Source organism: Malus sylvestris, chromosome 11 (assembly GCF_916048215.2).
Source record: "Malus sylvestris chromosome 11, drMalSylv7.2, whole genome shotgun sequence".
Taxonomy (NCBI): domain Eukaryota; kingdom Viridiplantae; phylum Streptophyta; class Magnoliopsida; order Rosales; family Rosaceae; genus Malus; species Malus sylvestris.
In genome coordinates, this window is record NC_062270.1 from 31,466,926 (window position 1) to 31,479,252 (window position 12,327).

General features: G+C 37.4%; 1 protein-coding gene across 1 annotated transcript; it reads right to left on the reverse strand.

Moving 5' to 3' along the window:
* Positions 1-69: 69 nt before the first annotated feature.
* Positions 70-10,135, reverse strand: LOC126589492 (uncharacterized). Its single transcript, XM_050254797.1, has 20 exons — positions 9,617-10,135; positions 9,440-9,528; positions 9,003-9,109; positions 8,849-8,903; positions 8,090-8,178; positions 7,230-7,296; positions 7,078-7,140; positions 6,785-6,955; positions 6,545-6,638; positions 6,361-6,440; positions 6,176-6,251; positions 5,907-5,950; positions 5,554-5,621; positions 5,051-5,136; positions 4,767-4,924; positions 3,323-4,658; positions 2,889-3,175; positions 1,097-1,303; positions 861-1,017; positions 70-595 (listed from the first exon to the last, which is right to left on the reverse strand). The coding sequence occupies exons 1-20, from the start codon at positions 9,726-9,728 to the stop codon at positions 294-296; spliced, it is 3,648 nt and encodes a 1,215-aa protein (XP_050110754.1). The 5' UTR covers positions 9,729-10,135; the 3' UTR covers positions 70-293.
* Positions 10,136-12,327: the final 2,192 nt, after the last annotated feature.

A 12,327-nucleotide genomic window follows, 5' to 3' on the forward strand; every position in this document is an offset into this window, starting at 1 on the left:
CTTGTTAATCTGATGTACGCTTGTAGAACATGAAATCGAGTACCAATATCATCGGTTTGCCAACTACGATAGCTAACAAGACGGGTATATTTCTTTAGAAATTTAAATCGATACATATGTAGGGACCTTAGATACAAAACTGCTATACCAGACTTAGAATACATGCATAATCTCTGCAGCAACTGTTTCCCCTTTATATACAGATAAAGAATGGGTAAACTAGACAGATTGGGATCATTTTCATCCCAAGGTATTACAGGGGAGGGGGCAAAAGAATAGCAAACAATGACCTACTATATCTGCGACCGTAATTGCGTCAATAAACTCTGCATACTCTGAAGTTTCTCATTGAGTTGTTTAACAGTTGCAAGATGCTGTGCGGCTTGTTCTGAACTATCTAGGTCGGCAAGAAGAGCAGTGCACTTGGCCTGGGATTCTGTAAATGCCACCTCGAGTGAAGCCACTGTCGATTCCAAGGTGGCGGTTGTACTTGGGGTTTCATTAACCAAGTTTGATTGAGAGAGCCCAGTACTGGAAAAGCTGCCACCCCTGGTGAGCCTTCCAGGGGAGAATATATTGTCAATGCCCTCTGTTCCTGAAAGTCATATTCAGATCCAAACTACATAAGGCCCAAAAATAATAAATAGATAATCTTCCAGTGGTATCCCAATAACATATACCAGATAAATCTTGTTGGCTAAATTCTTTTTAAAAACGTACAAATGAATTGAGTAAAACATCGGTGTCAATTGATTAACTTTTTTAGCATTGTAAGGACTTGGAAGAAAATAACAGCTCAACTCTGATCAGAATTAATGGAGAGATGCATTCATAGGCTGACAAAATGTTTAGTAACGTACTGAGGTTGCTCAGTTGTTCCATTGCAGCCTCGCCAATGGAACCCTCCAGCTTGAGTAGCCTCAGAATTCCAGCAGTGACTCGACCCATTGATTCAACTTCCGACTTGCACAGAAAAGTAAGATGTTGCAACTCATCCTTCGTTACAACTGCCTCAATCTATGGAGACAAAAGTGTCATAATGCAGAACAGTTTTTAGAAGATAAAATACAGTTGTTAACTTGAAAAAATGCATTACCGGTTGCTTAACAGAGAATTTCACATTTTCCACAGCCCATACCACCATTTCATGATCGACTGGGTCCTCTGGTATCACCATGCGAATTTCAAGATCTATACCTCCAGATGTCTGTGTAGTTTCCTTGATCCCATTCGCAGGTAAGATAGTAGCATTGTTAGACTTCTGAGCATGGGGCTTTAGCATCTGCAAGCCTTGCACACCAACCTGGAACCATATTTAAATGCATGAGATGATGAATTCGATATCTGTGATTAAAATGAAGGTGCATAAATGACGAAATTGAAATGAATCACACAGTTGCACATATTTGCATTCGATAATATTCTAATAGAAGCAAACTATATCTATTGTGTCAGAACATTTGATCTTGAATGCAGCACAGGCACAACCAACCAAGTTCTACCAAAGTATATGCTTAGTATCATAAGCTCACTAGAATTTTGAAAATTTAAAATTTGAAAAAAAAAAGGGGGAAAACAAACAAAAGAACAAAATCCTTGCATGAATGTACTTTGCTCATTTTGCCTAAATCTCAAACTAATCCTTGCTAGACATTGACTCGGTTGTACTTAACATAAAGCCTTACCAATTGTTAGGTCTCTATTACTATTAGATATCTGCAATTTGAATCCCAACCGTGAGATAGTTCTGAGTGCATGAGCAAGACAACTAGTTCTGAGTGCATGAGCAAGACAACTTCTCACCCTACTACAAGGACCCACTTATGGTAAACCCCAGAATAATCATACTTCACTACTACTTAACCACAGCAACAGCAACAACAACAACAACAACAACAAGAAAGCCTTATCCCACTAAGTGGTGTCGCCTGTATGAATCCTAGAATGCCACTTCGCTCGATTTGCGCCAAGTCTTTCGTTATCTCCAAGTATCCATGTCTTTTTTTAAAGTCTCTTCCCTAGGTCTTCCTCTGCCCCTTTTGGCCTGAGCCTCAATCTCATAATTTCAATTTCTAACCAGAACATCTATAAGTCTTCATTTCACATGTCCAAACCACCTTAACCGATTTTCTCTCAACTTATCTTCAATTGCAGCCACTCCTACTCTACCTCGGATATCCTCGTTCTTAACTCCGTCTTTTCTCGTGTGCTCACACATCCAACAAAGCATTCTCATCTCCACTGCACTCATTTTTTGCACGTGTTGATGCTTGACCACCTAACATTTTGTGCCATAAAGCATTGCTAGCCTTATTGACGTCCTATAAAATTTTCTCTTAAGCTTTAGTGGCATACAACGATCGCACAAAACACACAGTGCACTTTTCCACTTCATCCATCCAGCTTGTATTCTATGGTTGAAATCTTCATTCAAATCTCCGTTCATTTGCAAGATAGGATGGAGATCTCAACCATAGAATACAAGCTGGATGGATGAAGTGGAAGAGTGCATCGGGTGTGTTCTGTGACTGTCTCATGAGTGTTACTGTTGTTATGACCATAGAGATCAAGTATAATAGAGTGAACCAACACCATAACAGGGACATCATCTCAGCAATACATGCAACTTACAAATTTTAAAATACCTAAGATATCACCTAGGAAGACCATAATTTACTTGTTTCCCCCAAGAAAAGACCAAAAAATAAAATGACAAAATGCTTCAATGATGCTGGCTTATTCATGTAAAGCTGACCCTTTTCAAAAAATGTCACCTTTAATAATCAATATGCATGTATGCTTCATCCAACATGCCTTTAGCAGGCTCAAGTAGCACATTAAAACCTTAAAAAGGGAGAGCCGCAATGGAAAGAGAGAGAAATCCTTACTGTAACCAATTCCACAGGATATTTTTTGGTCCTGTATGACTTTCCATTGCCACTCAGCCTATGCTTTGGACTACTTTTTGCTTTTACATGCAGACTATGGAACGTTGTGTGCCAACACCTCTCTTCTCTTTGCACATCCTCATGATTATCAAACCACCATCTTTCTGCAATCTCCCGTTCACCTTCAAGAGCAAATAACCAATTTTTGAACTCTATGGACACGTCGACATCATCTGGCTTTCCCAAGTGCAAGACCCCACTTTCTTTCCCGTCTCGTGAACTTCCATCTGGAAAAAGATGGAATATTAGAGCGATTTGTATAACAGTGAATAAAATCAGTACTGATAGCAAATGACAAGGGAAAAAAGAACAGGATAAACAGACTTTGCGTGTATATAACTAAACAAAATTACCAAAATCATATTGTCCCATACCCTCTTTCAGATCAATAATGAGATGCGACGGTTTGAAAAGTTTCGACAGTGGTCCAGCTTGCAATTTTTCTAACTCCTTAGAGAGCCCCTTTCCAGGACCACCATCAGGGCCAAGTACTCCAAAGCGATGCAGCAAGGATTCAGCATAGTTCATTCCCCCACCTAGGCGTATGCCAGAGATACACGCACACACATTCAGACTATGACACTCTGCATCACGTTCATTTAAAGGAATTACGTGTACCATACTTATGTCCAGAAATGGATCCACAAAAGCTTTGCCATTTGATTGATGTTTTGTTTGGTTATGTATCCAAAATACAGGTCTTAGCTGAGGGTACCCATTTCCACTCGTTGAAAGACCATTTTCAATGTAAGTTAAACCTGAGCCGTTCTCACGTCCCAAGTTTCCCTCAGTGTCTACACAGTCCACCTCAACACTATCCCAATGAATAGTGGATGAAACAGCAATTGCACCACCAAGAGTTCTGTGAGTAACTTTTATGAAGAGATCATCACCAATAAACTGAACCAGAGGCATTCCTTCAATATTCATGGAAGATGACTCCAGAAATTTAATCTGGAGATTTTTGACTGCCAAGCTTACCGCTGTATCATTGGGAACCTTGTCAATCAGCTTTAATTCAACAGAATGATCCCTCTTCTTCTTTTTTCCAGTATTTTTTCCAACAAGAACAATCTTTTCACTAACTCTGCCAAAGTACGAATAAAGATCCAAAACAAAAAATAACTGTTCAACAGATGTGTTGGAGAGATAGTTTTGACAAGCTACCCCCACCCTGACAATACCACCGGGAGGAGGAACATTTGTTAATGGGCTCCCATCAGCAGTTACCATAGCTACTTCAACACAAGCATCTTTCAGCTCAACACATCTCCACATGCCTGAATTCCAATCAATAGAACTCTGAAAGCCAGCTGACTTGGTGCACTTTTCTAATGACAAACTAATGTGTGATGCTCTAGCACTCCATTTCTTCTGGCTGGCATCAATTGGTTGACCTTCCCAAAGACAAAAGCAAGCAGGGTCCTTCTCCAGATTCAGTAACCTTAGTTTTAGTGATGGTGACTCTGAAATTAACAAGTTCTTGATATGAAGCCTTGCTCCAGAAAAGGCACTCTGGTAGATATTGTCCTTGTTGTTAGCAGTGTCACACAACTTATCTATGTCCAAAGGAACAGTCACATCTAACTCCTTGAGGGTGAAAATCAAGGAATTTACTGAGGAATCTGGTACAACAGCACCAGGATTGACCACAATTCCATCAGCCAGGAAGGAAGCGATCCTCAAACAGGATCCTTCTTGGAGATCAATCTAGAATTTAAACCAAAAACAAACGGGAAAAAAATGAAAAATGATACTTAAAGATTCAGAAAGGAAAACATATAAAAGATGGAACAAATAAAAGAAGTCAACACATACCATTAAGGGTTGACAATTAATTACTGTTTGTGAAGCAAAAGATGGAGGGACTGGGGATGGCTTGATCTGAAGAGAGTGGAGGCACAAAAAAGGGACACCTTTAATGAATTGCCACTCCTGATCTCCCAAAGGATATATGGGAGGGCAAAAATTCTTACCTGTCCAAACAATAATACAAAACTGATAAGAGAATAATTTCAAACTACAGATACCCAACATCCAGCACACGGCCACTGGGTTAAATTTTGTTTTCTCTAGTCTACATAAATAAATTTATCCCGTACCGAAGTCAGGAACATGCAGAGGTTCTTCAGAAACTGCATGCATTGATGGTTGAACCAAAGTGCATGGAGGCCGTGAATAGGTATCCCTACATTCCAGCCACCAACATAAATTATAACTTAGCCATAGGACTGAATATATATCGAATTGAAAGGGGAAGGCATTTCTCCCACATGGAGCTATGTACAAAATCATACTTATCTTTAATAACTACATCCATAATTCATCGTGGCTTCGACAAAAAATAGAAATGCAATAGGTCTAGTCACAAAATCACTGCAGATACAATGCAGGTATGAACAAACAATCTATGGTTAACACATAATCCTTGTCAATTGTAGAGTTATATGTGAACTTCTACATAAGAAATCAGGAATAGAAATGCACAAATGCAGAAACAACACCCTAAAGCTAGTCAAAGACCAACTGAGCTCCAGGAGAATGATGGGAAAACGTGCTTACCACCACCAAAAGTCTTGCAATATCCTAAATTAACAATATTTACCTTAAAAACAGTCCACCAATCATAACCCTCGACAAGTTGTTGTCAATTTCTCCATCTGAAACACTGGCCTGGAAAAGTGGATCCCCATATAAGATTCTGGACTCCTAATTGAGTCAAATAGAAATAAATTGCACAGATTTCAAATGCCAAATATTTTTAATTTTGATTGTGACAAATTTGGGAAGTATAATATATTTTTCTTACAGGACCCTCCTTGGATCATAAGCACTCTAAACTGAATCTCATTTCAGTAACATGTAAACCCAAGAGTCAAATACGTATTAGTTTGATCGAAGACTGAGATGATGATAAAGAAAAGTTTAATCACATATGTAAGAGTCATGGGACAGTACCCGTGAGAAGAAGAGTGATTGCATTAAAAGTTCGAGCTTGAACTCTGCAAGTAAATCCAACACTTCTAAGAATGCTTCAATTTAAAAAACAAAAATAACAAAAGAAATCATTTGAATGAATGTAACATGCAACCTTGTAGATACCAACAAATTGGGTTCCCTGGCCCATTTTTCTTTGTCAATAAATTGGGTTGCATAAAATACATCCTGTCTTTTCAATGTACACAAGTATTAAGTCGCTATAACATTTGTAAAGGAAAATCACAAACCAGCATCTTTAATGCAGAGAAATATGTGGTCCACAACAATTGAGACTATAGAACGTCCTGCTGCTTCTGTGGATCGCTGCAAAAAATTCCATGAGAGATGTAGAGAGAGAGAGAGAGAACAGCAAGAGAATCATAAAATGTTAGCCAAAAAATAGATTGAGAATGAAGTAAAGCCAACAGCATACCTGCTGAGTATTTGAATCAACATCTCCTCTATTCAGACAGACATACAATCCTGTCATAAAGCGGAGAAGAGCACGTAGTCCTGTGCCACATGATTACATATTAGCACCAAGCTATATGTATACAATGTCTTATTATAATTATAGAACCAGTGAAACAGGTGATCAAATATAATTCACTTGTTACCTGGTTCACTTATAGCAGGACAAATGGCCTCTGTGATATGTAACTGAACCTCAAGTCCAAGTGGACTGTTTAATTCGGTCCTTTGCACTGTGATCTGGTCATAGTCACAAAGTGAAGAAAGATTCCATGAAAAAAAAAGCACAGAAACACAGAAAACACTGGACACTCTCTAGATTCACACTGATATGGAGTAAAAATAAATCCATCAATAATTAACTAAAAAGTTTAGAACTGCATTACATAAGCTTGTCCTGAAATTCCTTCTATAAAGCGCTCCCCACCAAAGAAAACTCGCTTTGCACCATCATCGTCTCTCTGGTTTCTTCCATCTTCAGTACGTGCTATGTCAGCATCCATGAACATATCAGGGTGGGGAAGGAGATCAATAGACAAAGATTCCCACTCAAGTTTCTGGTAAGAAAGAATTCGACATCATTTAATACTAATTCAAAATTGAGAAGTCTAACACTGCTAGACAGAGAACAATATGGAACACACAATAGTGATCTGATGCACAAAGATTAGCATATTACTTTGAACAAATATATGAAATTTTTGTCGCTGGAGAATTCCCGTGCCTCCTTAAGATTTACAACCTGTAACAGGACATTTAGTTCAAATAAGCCGGTGAAGTTACAGACCTGGTAAAAAAATGTTTGTATGACCAGAGCAACTAACACATTACCTGCCAATTTTCATTGGTAGTATACAGCAAAAGGTTGTGTATAGTTATAGAGGCCAGAGGTGATGCCCTGTGGGACAAATAAAAAAATGAGAGAAGAATGAGCATATGCACTAACCTATACGACTTCATATTTCAAATGTCAAAGAAATCCTAGAGTCTGTCTGTCCCATACTGTTTTTGCCAAAAAGCCTGAACTTGTCCGTCCTGCACTTTTTTATCTAAATATTCTAAACTATCGTCCTGAATCCTTAAGATATAAACCCACCCCCCCCCCACCCCCAAAAAATAAAAAAACCTCCAGCAAGCAAAACCTTCGACTTCCTGCTACTTTTGGACATCAATATCTACTACCTTTCTGTTATTTTCCTAAAGTATACTTCCTCCTCTTACAGACCCAGAACTTAAACATTTAAATTCTCACAAACCATGATTACCATATGAGTGATCACAACAGGCTAATTCCTACTCTGTCCTCCTATGTCAACAAAAAGATCATTTTAGCAAATATTACAGGCCCATATGATAAGTTAGAACTATGTCATTTCAAGCGGTAAAAGATCTACTTGTTGATTGGTATAAACTCAATTCCTTGTTTGGAGCCCAAAAGTTCTTAATCATAAACTAAATTCCCACAAAAGGGATCCATAAATAGGAACATCATGATTGCACATGGTAAATATGACTTCACATATTGAAGAATTTCCGCCAGATATATCTATATTTAACTTCAATCTAAGGTTATAAAACCTACAATAGTTATCAAGTATTCTTCAAAGGCCAGTTCATTGCGGATAAGAGCATTTCTGGCCATATTCGTGTACGAAAAGATATAACTAGAGAACTGGGCCTTTGGAAATTACCAACTAGCGCCTCCTTGGCTTCGACCACCCCCACGAGTCTCAAGTAGAAGATTAACTGTGAGAATCTCCAAAGTCATTCCATCAGCAATCTGATAGTTTTTTAAAAGATCAATAACGTAACTTCCAGAATAAATGTTCAAATCTCTATGCATGCTCAAGAAAACCAAAGAAGACACTTGTCAGTAAGGAAGCTTGCATAAAACTTTACAGGTCTGGATTCTCAACTGATTTGAGCTACTAATGATATCATTGAAAAAGTCAGTATGAGGTGAACTTTTTTTTTTAAGAAACAAAATTTATTGAACAATTAAAATTGTGCAAAAATACAAGAGCAGAGGACCAGAAATTCTAGTTCACAGAACAACAAAGAACGTAAAATAGATGAAATGTTGGAATGAAAGTTTACAAAAAGCATGAGAGCAAGGGAGGAATTGAATGAATGAAAGGTCGGAACCTAACCAAACACATACAATCTGCCATACTTCGGTGATAATTAGGTAGACACACTAAATAAGACTGGAGCTTTATATTGTAACTTGACAAATTTCATCTTGTTAACAAGCTATAATCGCCATTCCGCACCAAGAATTCAAGATACAATATAAAGCTCTAGTGCATTGGGCAACAATCTCTCCCTTTACCAGTCTTAGCTAATTTTTTTTATTCTGTCTGAGATTCCAAGTTCCATTAGTCAGAAAGAATGACAAGATTATTTGCATTCTGTATAGAAAACACATAACTGTACTGACTGAACCTCACCTTATCAGCAAATCCATAACCGCTACCCTTTGCTGAGCTAGAGGATGATGGGGAACTGCATGCAAGAATTTATTTGCTCAGTAAATCCATGACTGCACTACAAAACTTGTTTCAATCTGTAAAATAAAGCAATATATGCAGTTGGGCTTTTTACCTTCTTGGACTCCTCTCATCCAAATCTGACTTCTCCTCCAAAACCAAATCAAGCCTATCAATTTGTACAACAATCGGCTCTAATTGCACATTACTCACAGATGGGAGCTATCAAATCACACAAAGAAGAGTCATTTACTTAACTCATATCTGAAAAATGAATTGAGAAAAATGCATATAAAGAAAACCATCTGGAATATACATCTACCCTAACCTCTCACCAGAGCATCACATCTTGTGCAACGATACACTCAACTAAATTTGAGATTACTGTAACAATTAAGAGACCATGCACGAAAAGGAAACACATTTTAACTTCTCATTTCCTTTTCTAATCCATTTAACTTCCGATTTCCGATTCGACACAACATCAATCAAAACCAATTGAATTATATCGAATACACACGATTAAAGAATGCAGAATTAACAGTCACCAACCACTATCTCCAATTTTCCAACTTTGGCCGTGGCTACATTCAGTGCCGGTGGCAATCCCATGCTCGCGTGCAAAGCATCGCCATTGATATCTGCCAAATCCAAAAACAAATCAATGAAACTCTAACTACAACGAATCGACCAAATCAAAACTAAAGCAAATAAATCCCTGAAATTTACCCAAATTAGAAAGCTGAACTGTCCGTCCCTGCAACTTGAACTGGTCTCTGGAGAAGGATTTCAACCAGTACTTGAGAGTGTACTCCAGCGCCCGAGCCAATATCGACTCCATCGCTGAAGAAAACTTGCAGAACCTGAACTTCTAGAACCCCGTCGAGAATTCAGAGAACTCGTCGATGGAAGCTTCTCGCCGAAGCTCCGCGGATCTGCGCCGATGCGAAATGCGGAAAACCCTAATCGAGTTCGGATCGGGGGTTGCGAGTGGCGGGTGGAACATGCATTTGGTGTCACAAAACCGAGTGGGAATTTGTTTCCCTTTCCGCTTTTGCTTTTTCTCTTGCTCTTGCTGCAGGAGGGAATCTCATAAGAGAGGCGGTGATGGGGAGGCACGTGAGAAAGGGAGGGGAACGTACGATTGACACGTGAGGGAGAGGGTGGATTGGGGTGCATTGGATCTGGGGTTTTCTGGGGTGTCAGAAATTCGGAATCGGGGGACCGAGGAAGAGTGGTGGATGTCGGCATGGCTTCGTGTTTGGGGAAAGTGATTCCTAAAGCGGTAATTGGAGTGCGATTTTTCTTTTACCAATTTTTATCATGTAACGCATTGCAATTTGTAAATACAAAATGCTATGACCATTTTCATTTTTGGACCTTCCGTTGATGCTCATTATCATTTTGCAATGTTATACGATAGATTTTTATAATTTTTTTTTAGTACTTTTTATTTTATTTTTTTAGTACTTTGAGTGTATCGATATTTTTATATTAAAAAAATAGAGAGTTAAGCTAAATTACATAATAAGCAGCCTAATTTGGTATCAAATTCGACATCTACGAGATTCGAACCTAATTTGGTAACAATTTATTTTCTTAATTGACGTTTTGAGAATTATATTCACAAAAAATAAAGTTAATTAAATTTAAAATTGATTAAAATTGTTTAATCATTTAGTACTACGTCTAGTGTTGTTCATCTTCACTTATAAGTGAAAATTCTTAGGTTTGATTCACACCAAAGGCGAATTTAAATTACATTATTACCAGCCCATTATGAAATTTAGCCCACACCTCCACCCCCACTTTTAATGTAGATAATATTTTTGTTAAAAAAATTTAAAAAATAAAAAAAAGCTATAAGTAATTCTCGTTTCATATTTTATTCCAAGCTCAACTACATATTAAACAATTAGAAAAAGTGTTTTTTTTTAATAATAAAAAGAAAAAAGAGGGGTGATAAACCAATATTATAAGTCTTATTTAATGGAGAGATGATGCGTATAATGATTATGCATCTCTAATCTTACAGTTGATAATACAAAGGTGGGTTTCCGTATACAATTAAGGCATCTTTATGAATGAATTTATTAGTTTAAGAAGTGTCAAAGAAGATGTATGAAAGTAAAGCTTGTATAATTAAGTTTAGAAATATAGTTAGAATTGAGATTTTGTATATATTTAGAGATAGATATACATAGAGAGGGATGGTCGTTACATGACATTTTGGAGGATGAGAAAAAAAGCTAGAATGTCCTCCACCTCTAGGGACTCTTCGAATGTCTAGTACGGTCCATACGGGACTTTTTAGTATTCACTAAGTGTTTGGTGAGATAGGCATTTTATATGTCTAGATAGCACTCAGATAAGACGCGTCAACAACCCTCGGTTGGATGTGTCAACATCATGCAGCAAGGGGGTCTTGAAAACACTCGGCAAATGTCAACATTTGTCAGCATGCAGTGCTACATGGCTCAACATAGGATGACAAACACATTAAATGTTTGATGAAATATCTAATTGAAAAATAAATATATTATTTTACACTAGGATCCGCCGAAATTATAATTCTAAATCTGCCACTATCTATATTGAACCGACCACAATATGTGAAATTGAATATATGCCTTGTTTGTGCCAAGACTCAGTTGGTTCTTTGCTTTCTCCGTTGCTTTGCGAACTCAAATGATTAATTAATAATAATCTCTGCAATTTTGCTTGACAACAATGCTAAGTGAACTGGTATTAGCTGGACTCTTACTAATATTTAGCCCAAAAATTGTGGGATTTGATTGAGATGGCTTTTGGTATTAGTTCCTAAAAATTAAAAATGATTTGGTATTTTAGTGGCAAGGCAAATTTTTTGGCATCAGCATTGTGACTCTTAATTTTCGAACAAAAAAAAAGGCAATGTAACTCTTAAAAACATCTTTAATAAGAGACAAGACAATTAACTAGTACTAAAGTAATTATTTTCACTTATAAGTGAGAAGTTTCAGATTCAACTCATATAAATGATGATGGGCCGTTGGCATATTATTTTGTATCCATTTCGATATCTAGTTAGTAACTGACCCATTGTGTGGTCTACCTTAGCTGTCCACCCCTCCCCTGGATATAAAATGTAGTTGTATAAGAAAACAGGGGACAAGGCCAAATTTTACAACAAACTGTATATAACTCTCAATGTATATATCAATTTTCAAAGGCAAAACAGCTAAAACAATTTCATTTGTTATCATCTTATCATTGTTATCTTTGATGAAGGAGAATTACTTACATAGAACGGGTTTACCGTCACTTGACGTTCTTTGTCCAGTAATGCATTGTCATATGCAAGTTTTTTTTTCACATGACAATGCGTTATTAAATCTGGATGTCATGTGACAGAAAATCCGTTTCATTTAAGTTTCTTTTGATGAGGACCCGATACATGT

Coding starts and splice junctions, on each gene's coding strand:
- LOC126589492 (XM_050254797.1), bottom strand. CDS start 9,728: ATGGAGTCGATATTGGCTCGGGCGCTGGAGTACACTCTCAAGTACTGG. Junction 8,904..9,002: donor GATGAGAGGAGTCCAAGAAG/GTAAAAAGCCCA, acceptor TCTTGCATGCAG/TTCCCCATCATCCTCTAGCT. Junction 6,441..6,544: donor TCCTGCTATAAGTGAACCAG/GTAACAAGTGAA, acceptor CATGTGGCACAG/GACTACGTGCTCTTCTCCGC.